A 17,097-nucleotide genomic window follows, 5' to 3' on the forward strand; every position below is an offset into this window, starting at 1 on the left:
AGAACAGTGAGTGTAGCTCTGGTGTATAATACAGAATGTAACTCAATAATGTGAGGGAAATGATGTGTAATATTACACAGTTGTGGTTATGGGTGTGGTTCCTTTATTCTTCCAGGATTTTCATTTAATGTCACTCAACTGATGTTCAGTCAAATGAATTAACATAAATCAGTGAAGGGAGCAGATTCAGTGTATTAAAAACAAAATAAAAACACATTCAAATAAAAATGTCTCTCCTTTACTGGCCTGTCTTGCTGTGACACAGCACTTCTTTTCTACAACCATTTAAAAAGCAAGACATACAACATACATATTGTACAGTTCTTAAAGCAACACTAATTATTATACATAAAAGGGAAAAAGAATCCTGTTCTTTAAAAGTGCTCTGTTAAAATATATTCCAAACATCAAATATACACACAGTCATAACCCAGTAGTCTTCACTCATATAAATACAGACATGTCTGATAAGATCAGCATGGAGACGTACAGTTACAACCTACTCCAATCCTACTTACAATCCTAAAAAGATAATTCCACCCAACACGTCTTTCACCAGGTTACCCCACAAAAACCTTATTGAATATAGCTCCCATCAGTGTCCCCAGTCTATAGCCAGCAGGAATGGAGTTTGAATAACTTAGTAGGTTCAGCACTTACCTTCCTTATGGTTTATAAATAAAAGTGACATACAATAGGCCCTCACTGTCACAGGCAGCACAGCATTGCTGAACAGTGTGAGGACCATACAAATAGCAGCTTGTTAGACTTCTGTTAGGTATCCCATAACAAATAAATGTTAATGACCTATTACTATTTTAATGGATTGTCCAGTTTTAGCAAATTAAAGGGGTTGTCGGAGAGTTCAAAAAAATTAGGAGCCAGGCTGGGGCTAGCTTTTTAAAAATAATAAACTTGTACTCACCTCCTCCATCGCTCCTGAAGTCCCAAACCACAGTCCATCTGATCTTGGTGGTGCTTCTGGCTAGCCACTCCCATCCATCACTATATTCAAGAGCCTGGGCTCTTAGTTAATTGAATAACATGAAATAATTTGGAGACCTTGTATCTGGGAAAGCCTTGTGAGATATAGAAACACCATATATAAACATTTCATGATACTTCCCTGATGACGTGGTCCCTGCTCTGCTGCTACCCAACATAATTATTCAAAGGATTCTCCAACCTGAAACATCTATACAAAGTCCCTGCTTGAGGTCCCCTGTAGACAGCTACTGGGAGTTCCTGTAGAACACGATAAGACATTCAGTACCTAAAATGGCAGAAACTCAGTATTGAACCGTTCTGAGATTGAAAATATCGAACAGTACCGAGGTTTCGAAACATTGTGCAACCCTACTTTCTACAAAGAATGTGGCTGTTAATCCATAGTGCCCACACAGCACAGACTATACACATCTTGTAACAATTTCACTGTTGGTTTCTATTACTAATAATTCCATGCTCCTCCAGGTGAAGAAAGCTATAAGGCTAGTCACTATGTAGTCCGGTATGTACATACTCTGCAGTGCTTAGCTTGTAGGAATCTCACTGGATTTACTGCTAAATGACTTAATGAGAGAACACAAAGCATCATGGGAACTGTGGGCATCCTAAATTTGATTTAGCTTCAGGGTAAAGATAGGAAGAGGTTATTCTCCACCCACTTCACTACTACTGAGGAGGATTTATGACAAGTAGCTTCAGTACAGAAAATGCCATAATTATGGAAAGGAAATGGTGAGCAGCACAATATAGGCACCATTCTGTTTGTTTAAAAGGTGGAATTTCATATGACAATTTGGTAAAAATGATAAAGAATTCAGAATTATACTTTAACACTTTGCTAAAGCTTGACAACCCAGTTAACTGGTGGGAGCTGAATATAGGGAGCCCAACCATTCAGCAAACTGAATGGGTCGCAGTACAGAAACAGTTAAGGCAACTCTACAGTGAGGTCCATGGAAATCCGCTCCAAAAGTAGTAGCTGGATGTCCATGAGAATGGTGGACTTTATGTGAAAGGGCTTTTGTGGGACCTACATACATATGGGCTACAATGCATGTGTAAGACTTGAGAATACCACCAAGAAGTAGAATGATGGAGGCTGTACCGCCAGACAAGCCAATTTTTATGTGTTTCTTCATTCTGCTGTCCTACTAATTAGGCTTTGTCTGATATAGTAAATTAAAGTCTTATTGTTCAATTGCAAGATGAATCAAACCACCGATGGGTGGGGTTGTCACAAAGCATCTTCCATGTTGTCGTATCCTTTCATTGGAGAGAGTCCTGGTGGCTCTGTAATCAATCTTCCATCTAAAAATCAAGAACTGTGGCAGGGAGCTGAATCTGGTCTTATATAAAGTTCTTCCAACCATAGGACAGGGGTGCAATGGTCACAAAATTTATTTATTGCTGGTAATTTCCATATTGACCCTGTTGGGAAAGAAATATAAACACAAGGGTTGGTACCATGGGTGTAGAACAAGAAGCAAAGCTGACAAGGTGTAAGTAAGCCCCAACTTTAAGACTGAGCAGGAATTGGTAACCAAGTGTTCCCAATTTTTCCATGTCAGCTTTAAAAAATGTGAACTTAAATGAAATCCACCACCAGGATCAAGGATTGTAAACCAAGCACACTTACATGCTAGTGTGCGCTCCCTATGGCAAGATCCGATTTTCTTGTAGCTTCTTATTCCCTTGTTTTTATGAACAAAGGGTTTAAAAATTATACAGATGAGCCTGATGGACTATGGACCCAATTAACATCTATGGAGGCCGGAGCCCCTCCAGGCTCATTTGCATAATTTTTTAATTCAATTCTTTGTAAAAACAAGAGCATAAGAAACATGGATCCTGCCAGGGGGCAAGTGTTCTTAGTTTAGAATCCTTGATCTTGGTGGCAGATTTCCTCTAACTTCTTCCTTCAGGCTGACATGACTTACTGGCCAAAGGGGTTCCATGATTGGATGTATCACTGAACTGATGGGAACCCCTATATTCTTTATATATTCTTTAGCAGCCCTTTAAAACATCTCTTAAAAAGTTCTTGAAATATGGGGTAAAAATAATGTAATATGGGACTTCGAAAGGAGATAGACAAGTTCAAAACAGGCTGGTGCAGAGCAACCTGGGTTCAACAGATTTACTAAAGCTTGACTATGACACGTTATAGCTAAAGTCTGGCAAGCATGACATCCTGGAATGCACCAGACTTAGTAAGAGGTAATAATATTGGCTTCTCTGTACACTGGATGAAGACTGATGAAGCCAATAATACATTTCCCCCTTGAGATCCTGGCTATGCTTAATAAAACAATAAGGAGTGCATACTACCTGCTCATAGCCATAGGGCCTCTGTTGCGGGGCAGATGACGCAGACTGTGGTGCCCTGTAGCTGGAGTAGGGTTGGCTCTGGCCTTGCTGGTAAGTTGAATACTGTGATGAGGAGCCCTGTGCTGGAACTGAAATTTTAAACCAGTTACATTTTCACCATCTTAGCTATTCCTGATATGTATCTAAAGTTAAGGTGACCCACTTACCATATCCCTGCTGCTGTTGTCCCGGGTAGTTCTGTTGATTTGTGTACTGCTGTTGCTGGGAGTATGCTTGTTGCTGACCCGTCCCCTGCTGATATCCACTCTGCTGTTGGCTGTACTGAGTGTTCCCTGCTAAATAATGAATAAATGAATGAAAGGATATGGGTCAAAAAATATTTTTGAACAAGACAACTCAAGTCTATTAAATATATAGAATATCATATATTTTGTCCTGACCTCCTTCATAGTAGTGCTGTGATGAGTCATCGAACGTCCGGTCATAGCTTTGTTCACCATAGGAGGACTGCTGGTATGAGTAGTCACCATGGCCTGGATTATAGAACAGCAGTGAAATAGTGTACTGTTACCTTTATAGAACTGTGGTCAAGATTATTGAACCCCCGTTTATCGCAAAGTGAAACAATGCAAAAATGTGACAATGATAAAGATTGATTAAAAAAAAAAAAAGACATTACCAAGGTTAGAATTTAAAAGCAACCCAACACAGTGTAATGTGCAGGCAGCATGTTGTAAGAGATGTGCAGTAATTTATAGATGTGATGGAAAATATTTAACATATTTTACATTTAAGTCTCATCTCTTTAAACAGGATGATGGACCCACAGTTGATTCCAAAATCTTCCAAAAGCTTACTGGTAACTTGAAGAAACAATCCGGCAGGGGTGCTAGAGGCAAGGCTATTTGGCTAATATGAAGCAATGCCAAATACTATGGGAAATGTAATGGCTCTGGGCTTATATTTTCACAACGGAAAATGGCGCACACCCCTTCATATGATCTGCGAGGGCCTGGTTATTAAAAGCCCATGCTCAGAGTTGCATGCCTATATAAAACAGGGTTGGTGTTTGTGCGCTGAGAGTAATTCTCCTTGGCCTGGTGAAGTATATTGTTCCAAACAAGTTTGAAAACACTGCTCCTTTGTACAAGCTGACCAATGAGTTAAAGCGGACAATTTGTGCAGGTTTGGAACCCATAGGTGAATACAAATAGACAACAAGTGAGCGCTCTTTTCTCTGAACCTAGAAGTGCATATATGTGTATATATGGTGAGACTTCTATCACTGCAGACTAAATATTTTTAAATGGCCCTGAGAAGTCCCTCTGACCCTACTGCATGTTTGGTGAACGCCTGGGCAGCAAGAGGAGTCTGGAATGCAATGGTAGATGACAATTTTAAATGTCAAATCTACAATGTACAGAACCATGGAATTAATATTATTGTATAATTAAATAACAATAGCATGTGAAGGAATGTGTCTTGGATGTTTAAGGTTTTATACTATTTATTATCAAGAAAGACATCTCTGATCCAAGTCAAGGAGTTATCTCTGTATGCACAGTCATAGAGGAGAAATCATCCATTTCTGATGGGACAACCTCTTGACATCTCAGCATAGAAACAAGAAAATACTCATTCTTTTGACACAAAACTTTCAGTCTGATCAGCCATTCCTGCTCTATAACATCCTGCCTGTGTGTTAACAAAACATTGTTTTCATGATAGTTTCATTAAATGCCAACAGTGTAAACTGTAAACACCAAAAAAACCAATGCAGACACCATTTGAATATATCTAAGGAGGAAAGAGGCAATGTCTAGAAACACATCCATTACCTTCACATTTATGGTATGTGAACATTGCATTTTTGGTAAAATCTGTGAAAATCACAATGCAAGGACCCAGTGTCGGAGACGGTAATCAGAACCATTAAAAGCAATGTTGACAATTTCTAAGAATCAGGAGAATTTTTTAATATGTCCCTTCAAATGTGAGTAAGAACTGTTCTAAACTGTAAATAAACCTGCATATTTTGCAAAAATAGAGCAATATTCTGCTACATAATAACCACCATCACTGTATCTGTAGCATGAAAATATACTAGTAGTGCTGTTTGGCCATTAACAGTTTAAAGCAACATGTGGAAGAATGTAAAAGCCAGGAACATACAGCCACACGCAGGAGAGAGGAGGAGTGAGCTCTACTCACCCCACCCCTCCCCTCTCCATAGAGTAGCGAGTATCATATATTTCTCTGTGCAGGCTCATGGTGTGGTCATACAACATATGCTCACAGCACCATGACCAGATTTCTGTTTGTTACAGGAAATGAATAATAGAGATCAAATACTGATGGAACTAAACTGAAGCTATAATAGAGGAAATAGCGCTGCAATATGCTTTCAAGTCCATTGTAAGGCTGAATTCAGCCATTCATGGGAAGTATATACGGCGACTTATATACATCGCATATGCATCCCCCATAGGCCGGCAAGGGGCACGCGGCACCGTACAGGAGAAGTACGGTGCCGCACCGTTCCATAGCCGTGAAAAGATATATATATATCCCTATGGAGAGGGGCGGGGGTTAGCAGTGCTCACCTCCTCCTCTCCCCGGCGCCGCCATGTGCCCGCTGTGCTACGGTACAGCGGCCATCGGCAGTGTGAATGCGCCCTTAAAGACTTCCATTTACCATCAGTTTTCCTTTTTTAAGATTTCTCATCTATAATGAAATACAGTAATGGAACTCTTGGCCCAATGTAAAATATCGAGACATGGACAGCCATGCATCAGGTACTGCATTTTGTGTCTTTTTTGTCTTTGAACAATACACTGACCAATACTACACCAAAAGGCAGTAGGGGTGAGTGAAAATCGGGCACACCCACTTCACCCCCACATGCAAAAAGCATGCACCAAAAAAGGAATACAATGTACTGAGTATACTGCAATAACCTATTATACACATATAAAAATGTAAAACTTATGTCCCCTATAGACATGCATGGGAACGAGTGGTAGACAATACAGGAACAACAACTGTATTGTCTACCACTCGTTCCCATGCATGTCTATAGGGGACATAAGTTTTACATTTTTATATGTGTATAATAAAGGTTATTGCAGTATACTCAGTACATTGTATTCCTTTTTTGGTGCAATACACTGACCAATGTAAAACAATCTAACACATACCATCTGTGTAATACTGCTGGCTCATAGAGTCAGACGAACTCTGACTGTGTGCATACTGCTCGCTGTAGTACTCCTCCTGACCCAGATATTGTTGAGCAGAACCTGGACATAGAAAGAAAAACCACAACCCTTAACTGGTTTGTAATACAAAGATTGCACATTATACAGGTATTTAGAAATCTGCTGTGCTTATTATATTTCATTGTGCTTAATCCTGTAGATTTGCCTTCTTCAACAAATGGGAGTAAGCTATGAACAGAACAAATGATAAATGGATGTGACATCACAGGCCTGTAAAGCAGGGTGCCCGCCCCTTTCCAATCTGAGATAAATCACCTCAGATAGGAGATCAATACTTAAAACTGGCCTTTAACATTTGCTACTTTAAATCATATCCACAAAACAATAATATGCTCATGCCCCCTAGTGGGGATACTTAGAATTACATGGTCAGTGCACAAGGCCAGTTCATTTTAGCTCACCTTGTTGAGATGATCTGTACGGTCCCAAGGGCCTTTGACCCATCAAGCTGCTTCCTTGGTTACTCTGGCTCATAATGGAGATTGAAGACTGCCCTTGGTAGTGCTGACCTCCTCCTTGTGCTGTGGTGTAATGTGAACTGGCAGCTTGTTGATGCATCATAGACACTGTGATACACAACAGAAAATCAAGACTGCATAAGAGCAAGTAGGTCAACTGCATTGTGGGCAGCAGTATCACTTACCTGTATATCTATGTGCAAAAAGTATGTGAACTCTTTGGAATTCCTAGGATTTTTGCATGTGGTCTGATCTATAATTATGACATAGATGACAAACAATCTACTCATTTGCAGGGAGAAATTTCTCCTCAATTTTGTGAATATCTGTATTTGCATACTGCAATTAAAACGCAATTCAAAGGCAGCGAGGCTTCTCTCTGATATGAAACAATGATATAATTTGGATAAGGAACCAAATGTTTTGATTTAGGATTTATATTCTATAGAATTTGCTGTGGCACTAGAGACCCCTGGCATGTGGATAATTTAGCTGGTAGGTGCCATGGGCAGCCAGCAAGAATAATATTACATTGTAGTATTTCAGATGTAATATATGGACCTGCTGCACTAAACAGGGAACCACTGTAGAACATCCATTTGCCAAAATAGGGCGCATGGAGTTTCCCTAACAAGACCATTTAATTACAAATGTGTGTTGGAGACATAAAATTATAGGGAATCTGCCATGCAAATTAACCCACCAAAAATTAATACTTAATTAAAAACTATGATTAAAAAGCACTGAACTTATCCCATAATGACTACTTTCCATGGCTTCAATGTTAGGGTGCTGTCACACGTCGCGTTTAACGCATGCGTTTAAAAAAGAGAGAGATTTGCCAAATAATGATTACAAAACGCAAATGTTAATGCTTGCGTTAACGAATGTATTAACAATGTGTTAACAAACGCATGCGTTAATGGGATGGTAATGCATCTGTTAACAATGTGTTAACCGTCAGGTTTTGTAAACACAAGTGTTAACAGCTGTCTAATTAGGCAAATCCCTCTTCAGCTGTTGCAGTGCGTTTTTTAAATGCATGCGTTAAACGCAATGTGTGACCGCACCCTTTAAAAACTTTGTAAACTTTTATGCACCTGATGTGAGTACAATGACACTATGTGAGGTTCTGCATATTCAGTGGTTACTGCATTTCCCTGCCCCCTTGTTCCTGATTGACAGGTCTCACTGCTACAGAACATGCTGCTATGTGGAACATTGAGAGCTTGGTTACATCCATGCCACTTCATGTCATATGACCAGGGTGATGTAATCTAAGGTTCTGTTACATTTGCACAATATACCCCATGTATGTATCTGATTATACATCATTACCACAGCCTCCATGGAGGTATAGGGAGGAGTAGAAGTCTCATGCTGAGTCCATGATACTGCCTTGTGATCAGATACATACATACACCTTAGATCACATGACATGCTGAGAAGAGGCATGGGATATTGGGAGATGTAGATGAGAGGGTCCGGCTGAGCAGGTCATGCCCCCCCCCCCCCCCCCCGGATCCCTGGAAATATAAGATAAAGTTCATTTATGGAGATGTAAGGGAAACAACTTTTAGCTAAAAGAAGGGTGTCACTCAGTTAATAGGGCTCTATGGGAACTTGTTGTATGACTCTATAAGAACTCTTCACTTACCTGGGTTTGTAGGCATGGTCATATTAGCCCTTGAGACATAGTTTCCTATGGTGCTTTGACTCTGCATTGGCATATTCTGAGAGCTGGGCACAGTATGACTATACCCAGGAGCTGTGCCATGAGAGCTTACCGCCATACTCATACTGGTTGTAGGCATGGTGGTTTGACCAGACTGCTGCATGCTCACATGGTTGGGGCCTATTTCAAAAAGAAAAAAAGAGGTAAATTAGAATAAGTAGACACCGAATATAAGAAATACTAAAGTAGTAAATACTAAAATATTTCATATGTTTTATATATTATCTATTATAAAAGACACCCATGCTTTTTGCACTAGTACACAGAGATACAGTACATTACTGCTGACATTAATCTATACAAGTACAGATCTAACTGTCCTCAGGACCCCTGCAAGGCATCTCCATCAGACAGGGCCTTACACACACCATTATCACTTGCGTCTCTGCTGCTAGGCAATTGTAATGTATCAGAGAGAGGCCTCACCGTTACTGATCTGGCTCTGCATGAGGGAGGAGGGTGGCAGGCTGGCACCCAGCGCGTCACTCAGATTGCCCTGGGAGTGAAGGCTCTGGCTGGGGCCTGTTTGACTCATCCCTCCTGGGCCCAGATTCATGCTCTGGGTTGGTGGCTGCAAATAAAACTGTGTCAATTTATGTAGGACACAAGCACAGAAAATGATCAGGTTGGCATATATTAAGTACAAAGCAGTAGGCCTAGATCCATACACACGTACACGTACATGTACACGTACTGTACTACAGTAGGGCAGTCAGAAACGCTGAAAATGTGAGTTGCATCCTGTGTATAACAATATCTTACAACACTATAATAAATTTCACAAATATACCAAAAAACCCAAATACTCCAAACAGAATCCAAAAATCTATCTTAAAATACCTCCCAAAATATAATTCTACCCCAATGTAATTTATTAAAAGTTGTACAACTTTTCATTAGATCTCAATTTCACTTTAAAAAGATGGATTACTATCAAAAGCAGACAACTTTGTGTAAATCATACTGTAGAAAATCAAAAGATAGATTGAAGGTTCAGCTATAAAGGGAACCTGTCATGAGAAATTGACATAATTAACTTTTACTAATATGTTGTGAAGCAAATTAACACCTTCCAGATCATGTTTCTTTTGTGGTCCAGTTTGGTCGCATCATCCAGAAAATCAAGTTTAAAGTGAGATGTAAATAGGTTGTATAAAGTCATGGAGGCGGAGAGCTCAGCAGGGAAGTCAAGCTCTCCCTGCCTCAGAATGAAGGACATCTGGTTAGTGATGTGTCTGGATGCACGACCACCGATTACTGTGAAGAGGGCACTTGGAGGTGAGGAGAACTTGACTTCAGTGTTAAACTCTCAGTTTTTTTGATTTCATACAACCAAATTACATTCTTCAAAGTTGAGTTTATGGACGATGCCACCGCACAGGGCCATGAAAGAAGCATGACTTAGAAGGTGTTCAGCTGCTTGATGACTGCTAGTGGTTTATTAGGTAAATTTCCATTTGAAGCTACCATATTTACTCGAGTATAAGCCAACCCGAGTATAAGCCAAGACCCCTAATTTTAACACACAAAAAAAAACAAAAAACATAAAAAACACAAAACTATTGACTCGAGTATAAGCCGAGGATGGGAAATGCATTGGTTGCCAGCCCCTGTACTATACAGCTAGCCACCAGTAGTATATAGCCTGCCAGCCACCAGTAATATATTGCCAGCAAGCCCCCTGTAATATATAGCCTGCCAGCCCCCTGTAGTATATAGCCTTCCAGCCCCCTGTAGTATATAGCCTGACAGCCCCCTGTAGTATATAGCCTGACCCAAGTAGTATATAGCCTGCCAGCCCCCTGTAGTATATAGCCTGCCAGCTCCCTGTAGTATATAGCCTGCCAGCCCCCTGTAGTATACAGCCAGCCCCCAGTAGTATATAGTCTGCCAGCCCCCAGTAGTATATAGTCTGCCAGCCCCTTGTAGTATATAGCCTGTGAGGCCCCCTGTAGTATATAGCTTGCCAGCCCCTGTAGTATATAGCTTGCCAGCCCCTGTAGAATATAGCCTGCCTTAAAAAAAATAAACTCAGTACTCACCATTCCGACGGCCCTCTTTTATCTTCATGTTCGCGGCAGGTCCGCGACAGCTCGGTCTGCAGCGCCTCTTCTTTCTTCTGGCCCAGCCGGCACACTCTGTGATGTCAGCACTGGCTGTTTTTCACGCGCAGATAATGCGCATGAAAAGGACTCAGGACTGAGGTCTATCTTTTCTATGGCAATTGATCAGTGAAAAACGCATTGCACGCAAGATTTTGTTGCATGTCCATAGACTTGTATGGTACATTCTCATGTGCGTGACTTGCAAAAGTAGAGCATGCTGAGATTTAAACGTGCGTTTAAAAAAAACGTGCGTGTGTGTGGAAAAAGAAGCAAGTCTGAAAAAATCCATTGATTACAATTGGTCAGAGTGCAATGCAAGTTCTGCGCGTCAAAAGCATGCGCAGAGCACTCGCATGAAAAACGCAAGTGTGAAAGAGGCCTAAGACTGCGTTTCCATCACGTTTGCTAAACGCAATGGAAACACATTGTTAGCTCAACATGTGATCATGGGAGACGCTTCTGGATTTTGTATCTTCATGCAATTAAAACTCATGTGTGAAGGTGGTCTGACATGCACATACAGCAAACTTGTTCATCTTCAACCATCCTAACACAAAAAAAAATCTAGATGATGGTATTATTGCAACAAACGCATTCACACTCACCGCAGGGAGCAAGGATTGCATATTCTGATTGGAATCAGCTATAGTTGCCAAATATACCAGATTTCTGTGCAGGATCTGCTGATATCTGCAAGAAATAACAGAAGAGGTGATATGCAGTAATATGCGTAACAGTGCCGGTAACATAATTCTACAAAAAAACAGGGCAGAGAATAAAAATGAAAAAAATATATTACTGTCCCCTACTCCTTCATCAGGAAAGAACTTCTGCACACCTTGCAGATTTCCTTGTAATGAAAAATGCAGTGTTTTTTATATGCATTTTTCATGTGTGATGTGCGTTTTTGAGGCAGATTTACATGCCTTTTATCGCATACATATTTTTATCTGTTATATTTCCCCTGATCTGACTTCATTTCAAGCATCATGGTACAGATTTGATGACGATTTCCACAATCTATAGACTTCATTGTAAAAATAGTGCATGTACAAATTCCCAGGTTGCACAAAAAAAGTTACATGCATTGAACAACAATTTCTGTGCTGGAAAAAATGCATAGCCTACATGACTTTTTCCAACTCACATTCACTTTAATGCTGCTGTATTATGCTGCTGTTCCACAACGGCCTACATTTATCAAAAGAACTGCAAACTATACTGCCTGTGGAGTGTGCAATGCAAAGTGTGCCGGAATAATCAAAACTGGCGCACCATCTTCATTAATTTGGTGCAACCGGCACTGCTGGGAAGTGTACAAAAGTTTGGTCCACCTTTAACATAGCATTTGCGACACAATTTGGTCAAGTTGCAGTAATAAATGTGGAGCACGGTCCGACTGTACACTGGAGTTCTCTTTATGTACAACATTTTGTGGCCTGCTGGACATGGTGCAGCTGTGACACAAAACTGGTGCAAACACTTCTTAAATGCATGTGCAATTAGTTCTTTTTAGTGCAAATTTGGACAGAAAACTGGCGCAAACACTTTAATAAATGTGGGCCAATGTGTGCAAATCGCCTAACACAGTGGTCTCCAACCACCAGGCCGTGGCCCAAGACCGTGCTGTGAAACACCCAGTCCCGGGCCGCGGTCCAGCTGTGAAGGCGTCTGGTATATGAAACTTCGGGGAAAAAAAATCAGAACTTACTTCCCGCGCTCCGGCTTCTTCTATGCTCAGATTCCTGGCAATGTGTGCAGCCCTGCCGCTGGGTGATGACATCATAACGCGGCAGAGAGCATTGATGTGCCTGCACGCAAAGCCGGGAAGCTGCAGCTGCGAGGTAAAGAGGAGCGCCGGAGGTGTTTTCTTAATTTTTATGGGGGGAGCACTGCTGAGAACATTTTATGGGTGACAGCTTGCTGGGGACATTTCATTGGGGGGGGGGGCACTGGTGGGGCATTGTTTGGGAGGTTCTGCCGTGGACATTTCATTGGGGGGCTCTACTGCGGACATTTTATTAATGAGGGAGGCATCTGCTGGACATGTTATTAGTGAGGGAGGCCACTGCTGGACATGTTATTAGTGATGGGAGGTGCTGCTGGACATGTTATTAGTGAGGGGAGGCCGCTTCTGGGACATGTTATTAGAGAAGGAGGCTGCTGCTGGGACATGTTATTAGTGAGGGGAGGCCGCTGCTGGACATGTTATTAGTGAGTGCAGTCCGCTGCTGGACATGTTATTAGTGAGTGCAGGCCGCTGCTGGACATGATATTTGTGAGTGGAGGCCACTGCTGGACATGTTATTAGTGAGGCAGCTTCTGGGACATGTTATCAGTGAAAGGAGGCCACTGCTGGACATGTTATTAGTGAGAAGAGGCTGCTGCTGCACATGTTATTAGTGAGGAGAGGCCGCTGCTGGACATTGTATTAGTGAGGAGAGGTCACTGCTGCACATGTTATCAGTGAGTGGAGGCCACTGCTGGACATGTTATTAGTGAAGGGTTGCAGCTGCTGGACATGTTATTAGCGAGGGAAGGCAGCTACTGGGACATGTTATTAGTGAGGAGAGGCCGCTGCTGGACATGTTTTTAGTGAGTGCAGGCCGCTGCTGGACATGATATTTTTGAATGGAGGCCACTGCTGGACATGTTATTAGTGAGGGGAGGCCGCTTCTGGGACATGTTATCAGTGAGTGGAGGCCACAGCTGGACATGTTATTAGTGAGAAGAGGCTGCTGCTGCACATGTTATTAGTGAGAAGAGGCCGCTGCTGCACATGTTATTAGTGAGGAGAGGCCGCTGCTGGATATTGTATTAGTGAGGAGAGGTCACTGCTGCACATGTTATCAATGAGTGGAGGCCACTGCTGGACATGTTATTAGTAAAGGGTTGCAGCTGCTGGACATGTTATTAGTGAGGGAAGGCAGCTGCTGGGACATGTTATTAGTGAGAAGAGGCCGCTGCTGCACATGTTATTAGTGAGGAGAGGCCGCTGCTGGAAATTGTATTAGTGTGGAGAGGTCACTGCTGCACATGTTATCAATGAGTGGAGGCCACTGCTGGACATGTTATTAGTAAAGGGTTTCAGCTACTGGACATGTTATTAGTGATGGGAAGGCAGCTGCTGGGACATGTTATTAGTGAGAAGAGGCCGCTGCTGCACATGTTATTAGTGAGGAGAGGCCGCTGCTGCACATGTTATTAGTGAGGAGAGGCCGCTGCTGGACATTGTATCAGTGAGTGGAGGCCACTGCTGGACATGTTATTAGTGAAGGGTTGCAGCTGCTGGACATGTTACTAGTGCGGGAAGGCAGCTGCTGGGACATGTCATTAGTGAGGGGAGGCCGCTGCTGGACATTGTAGTAGTGAGAAGAGGCCGCTGCTGGACATTGTATTAGTGAGGAGAGGCCACTGCTGGACATGTTATTAGTGAAGGGTTGCAGCTGTTGGACATGTTACTAGTGAAGGGTTGCAACTGAAGGGACATGTTATTAGTGAGGGAAGGCAGCTGCTGGGACATGTTATTAAAGAGTAGGAACTGCATTTCCCACCCTAGGCTTGTACTCAAGGTCAAGTTTTCTCAGTTTTTTGTGGTAAAATAAGGTACCTTGCATATATGTGATATGGGTATTTTCCCTCACAGTGAAAAGCCCAAAGACAAGGGGACATTATAGGTGTGTGGGGGCTATACAAAAAGGGGTATCATAATGTCCCCTTTTCTGTAGCCATCTTTTCCCGGTTACCATTATATGAGGGTTACCCAGCTTGGTGCCTAGGTTGGGTGCAGCCAATCCCCACATACAAAAAGGTTGGGGAACGCTGGCCTTACAGATATAGTGAAGGGCCCATAACAGTAAAAGCAGCAGTGCCCACACAATAGTAACTGGCAAACTTACTCATAAATGTGACAGCCATAGCACCCTAGCTCATATACTCTACCTTCAAGTGTTTTGGGTCGTACTCACTGTGTGCATTCTGCTGTCTTCCCCTTGCTCTGATAATCCATTATACACTGTATCAGGTGATGGTTCTCATCCAGCATCTAACAAAAACATAACAAAATAATTATCCACAATTGCAAGTAGAGAAACATATATGATATGTGTTATCACTTCACTAATCAATGAGGACAGTCCATACAGAGGTTCTCTGCCTCATTATAATGTGCTGGCAGTCTGGCTTTGGTGTCAGTATCTGATTTATTCCTGGCTCTCTGGTCCCCACAGTCATTTATAAGGGAGTTGTTGGTTAGCAAATCCCTATTAACTTGTTTGTCTCAGATTCGTCATAATACATACATAATACACATGTAACTAAGGTTTTCAGAAAATCTAATGTGTATCAAAGCAACCAACCCCCGGCCGGCCCTTGCCCCTGGTAAACATTCAGACTGTTCCATATACCTGTGTTACGTACAGCTAGCATTATAAGGGACAGGAGACATTATCAGAATAGTAGAGTCTATTGAGCTCTGAGTTTAAAAATGTCACTTCCTAAGAACTTTTGTTGCTTTTTTATGGCATGACATGGTAATTGAGTATGTAATACATACACTCTGGGAACTATATAGCGACCCATTGTCAATGTTACTAGTACTGTGTTTTTTATGCATGACATGACAGCACTTGTGTCATTATTTGAATAACCACTTTAGCTGAAGGGAGATAATCCAAATATTTCCATACTATGCTAACATGGAGCTAATGTCACTAAATACATATTAGACTTAGTATTCACTTAAAGACATAAACTATCAAAAATATGAGTAAAAACTGCAAAACTTTGCCTGTTTCCCATAATCTGTGTTATGTACAATGCACCTACAGCCATGTATTATTCTTATTTTACAGGGGAATGCTATCTAAGAAGCCCCCTCAAGTATTAAATGTAAATTTGTATGTAAAGTGACATTTTAGCCATCCAATTCCTCTGATAATCTGTTACAAAGATGTGCCCATTAGTGGTCCTAACCAAGTTGGACTGGTTGCTGTGGGCAACACCACTGTTATCAGTAGCCTCACACCCCTTCTCTTCTTTTACTGCTACATGATAGGCACAGTGCAATAGCCAACGTCATCTAAAATCAATAATAACTCAGGAAACAACATGGACTGAGTTGTAGTTACTGATATTGCTTAGGAAGATCAATATCTAATAGTGTGTCCACTTCTAGCAGCAGTTTGTTCATGACTTTTCAACAGGTGATTTGGGGCATTTAACTTTATTTATTTTTATTTTTTGCAGAAAATTGATTCCTCTTTGTATGGAAATGTCTGCCCTGAAACCACAACCCCCAGCAAAGCATTTCATTGCATGGTGGGTGTAGTAGTCTCCCAAGTGATAAGGTCACATGGTGCAGACCATTGAAACAAAATCACAATTTTGTAGAAAATAATATTTCAGTAAATAAAAGCAGCAAACATCAAATCAAACACCCCCACCCCCTAAATCATATCTGTCATGGTGCTTAATTTTGGATTCTACAGTTGTACAAGATAGATGCAGCCTAATCTCATTCATCTCCGAAACATAAGCATCAATTTCCAATGAAGATTCTATGTTGCAACACATCACAATATTATGTATCAGATGGTTACATAGTAGAGAGAGTAGTGGGAGCTGATAGACAATGGTGATTTATAGCCTCTTCTTCACACCCCTCCTCCCTAATCCAGAGATAAGCATGAAGCCACTCAAGGATGCATCCTGCTCTCTGTCATCATGGAGGCAAATGACATCTTAGAGGACAGCAGATTAGCAGCACCTGCAAATCCTAACATTGCCATGTAAATCTGCACATATATATGTATATCTGTCAGTCATATTGAATGCCAGCAACGATGCATCTTCTCCATGTTCTTCACACTATGCATGACACATGAGGAATTTTATCCCCCTCCCCCTCCTTAGAATAAAACTGGTGCCATCAGACACCTCTTCCACATCATTTACCTTCTGTATAGTTTGCTGGGTGACCTCTCCTTTCCCTCTGGGTCTGGCTGAAGCAAAGGCCACAGACATGATTCCCCCCTGTGCCCCTGTGTGTGTCTGATCCTTGGTGACAGCAGTATAAATTATTACAGATATTCTTAATATCTGCACCCTATTACTAGCCAGAGGATCCTTATTCTATGCAGCAGACAGGGGGGGACTGGTAACAATGGAGCGATCCGTTTTTACT

The 17,097-nt window shown here is 41.6% G+C and overlaps 1 protein-coding gene across 3 annotated transcripts; it reads right to left on the minus strand.

The window, feature by feature from the left end:
* Nucleotides 1–216: 216 nt before the first annotated feature.
* Nucleotides 217–17,042, minus strand: SS18L1 (SS18L1 subunit of BAF chromatin remodeling complex). Of its 3 annotated transcripts, none has more exons than XM_072110978.1 (11): nucleotides 16,869–17,042; nucleotides 14,882–14,958; nucleotides 11,519–11,603; nucleotides 9,235–9,379; nucleotides 8,731–8,928; nucleotides 7,017–7,181; nucleotides 6,535–6,636; nucleotides 3,777–3,869; nucleotides 3,543–3,668; nucleotides 3,337–3,464; nucleotides 217–2,436 (listed from the first exon to the last, which is right to left on the minus strand). In XM_072110978.1, the coding sequence occupies exons 1-11, from the start codon at nucleotides 16,935–16,937 to the stop codon at nucleotides 2,410–2,412; spliced, it is 1,215 nt and encodes a 404-aa protein (XP_071967079.1). In that variant the 5' UTR covers nucleotides 16,938–17,042; the 3' UTR covers nucleotides 217–2,409. The 3 variants fall into 3 exon arrangements, with proteins under 3 accessions (XP_071967079.1, XP_071967078.1, XP_071967080.1); XM_072110977.1 differs by having other exon boundaries at nucleotides 3,543–3,671; XM_072110979.1 differs by lacking the exons at nucleotides 14,882–14,958; nucleotides 16,869–17,042 and adding an exon at nucleotides 14,856–14,874 and having other exon boundaries at nucleotides 3,543–3,671.
* Nucleotides 17,043–17,097: the final 55 nt, after the last annotated feature.

This window comes from Engystomops pustulosus, chromosome 6 (genome assembly GCF_040894005.1).
Source record: "Engystomops pustulosus chromosome 6, aEngPut4.maternal, whole genome shotgun sequence".
Lineage (NCBI taxonomy): Eukaryota > Metazoa > Chordata > Amphibia > Anura > Leptodactylidae > Engystomops > Engystomops pustulosus.

What these genes read in the sequence shown, in the direction of transcription:
- SS18L1 (XM_072110977.1), bottom strand. Translation starts at nt 16,937, where the DNA reads ATGTCTGTGGCCTTTGCTTCAGCCAGACCCAGAGGGAAAGGAGAGGTC. An exon ending in GCAGAGCCAGATCAGTAACG is followed by an intron (nt 8,929 to 9,234) that starts GTGAGGCCTCTC and finishes TTTTTGAAATAG; the next exon opens with GCCCCAACCATGTGAGCATG. An exon ending in CCAGCAGTATTACACAGATG is followed by an intron (nt 3,870 to 6,534) that starts GTATGTGTTAGA and finishes TCTATAATCCAG; the next exon opens with GCCATGGTGACTACTCATAC.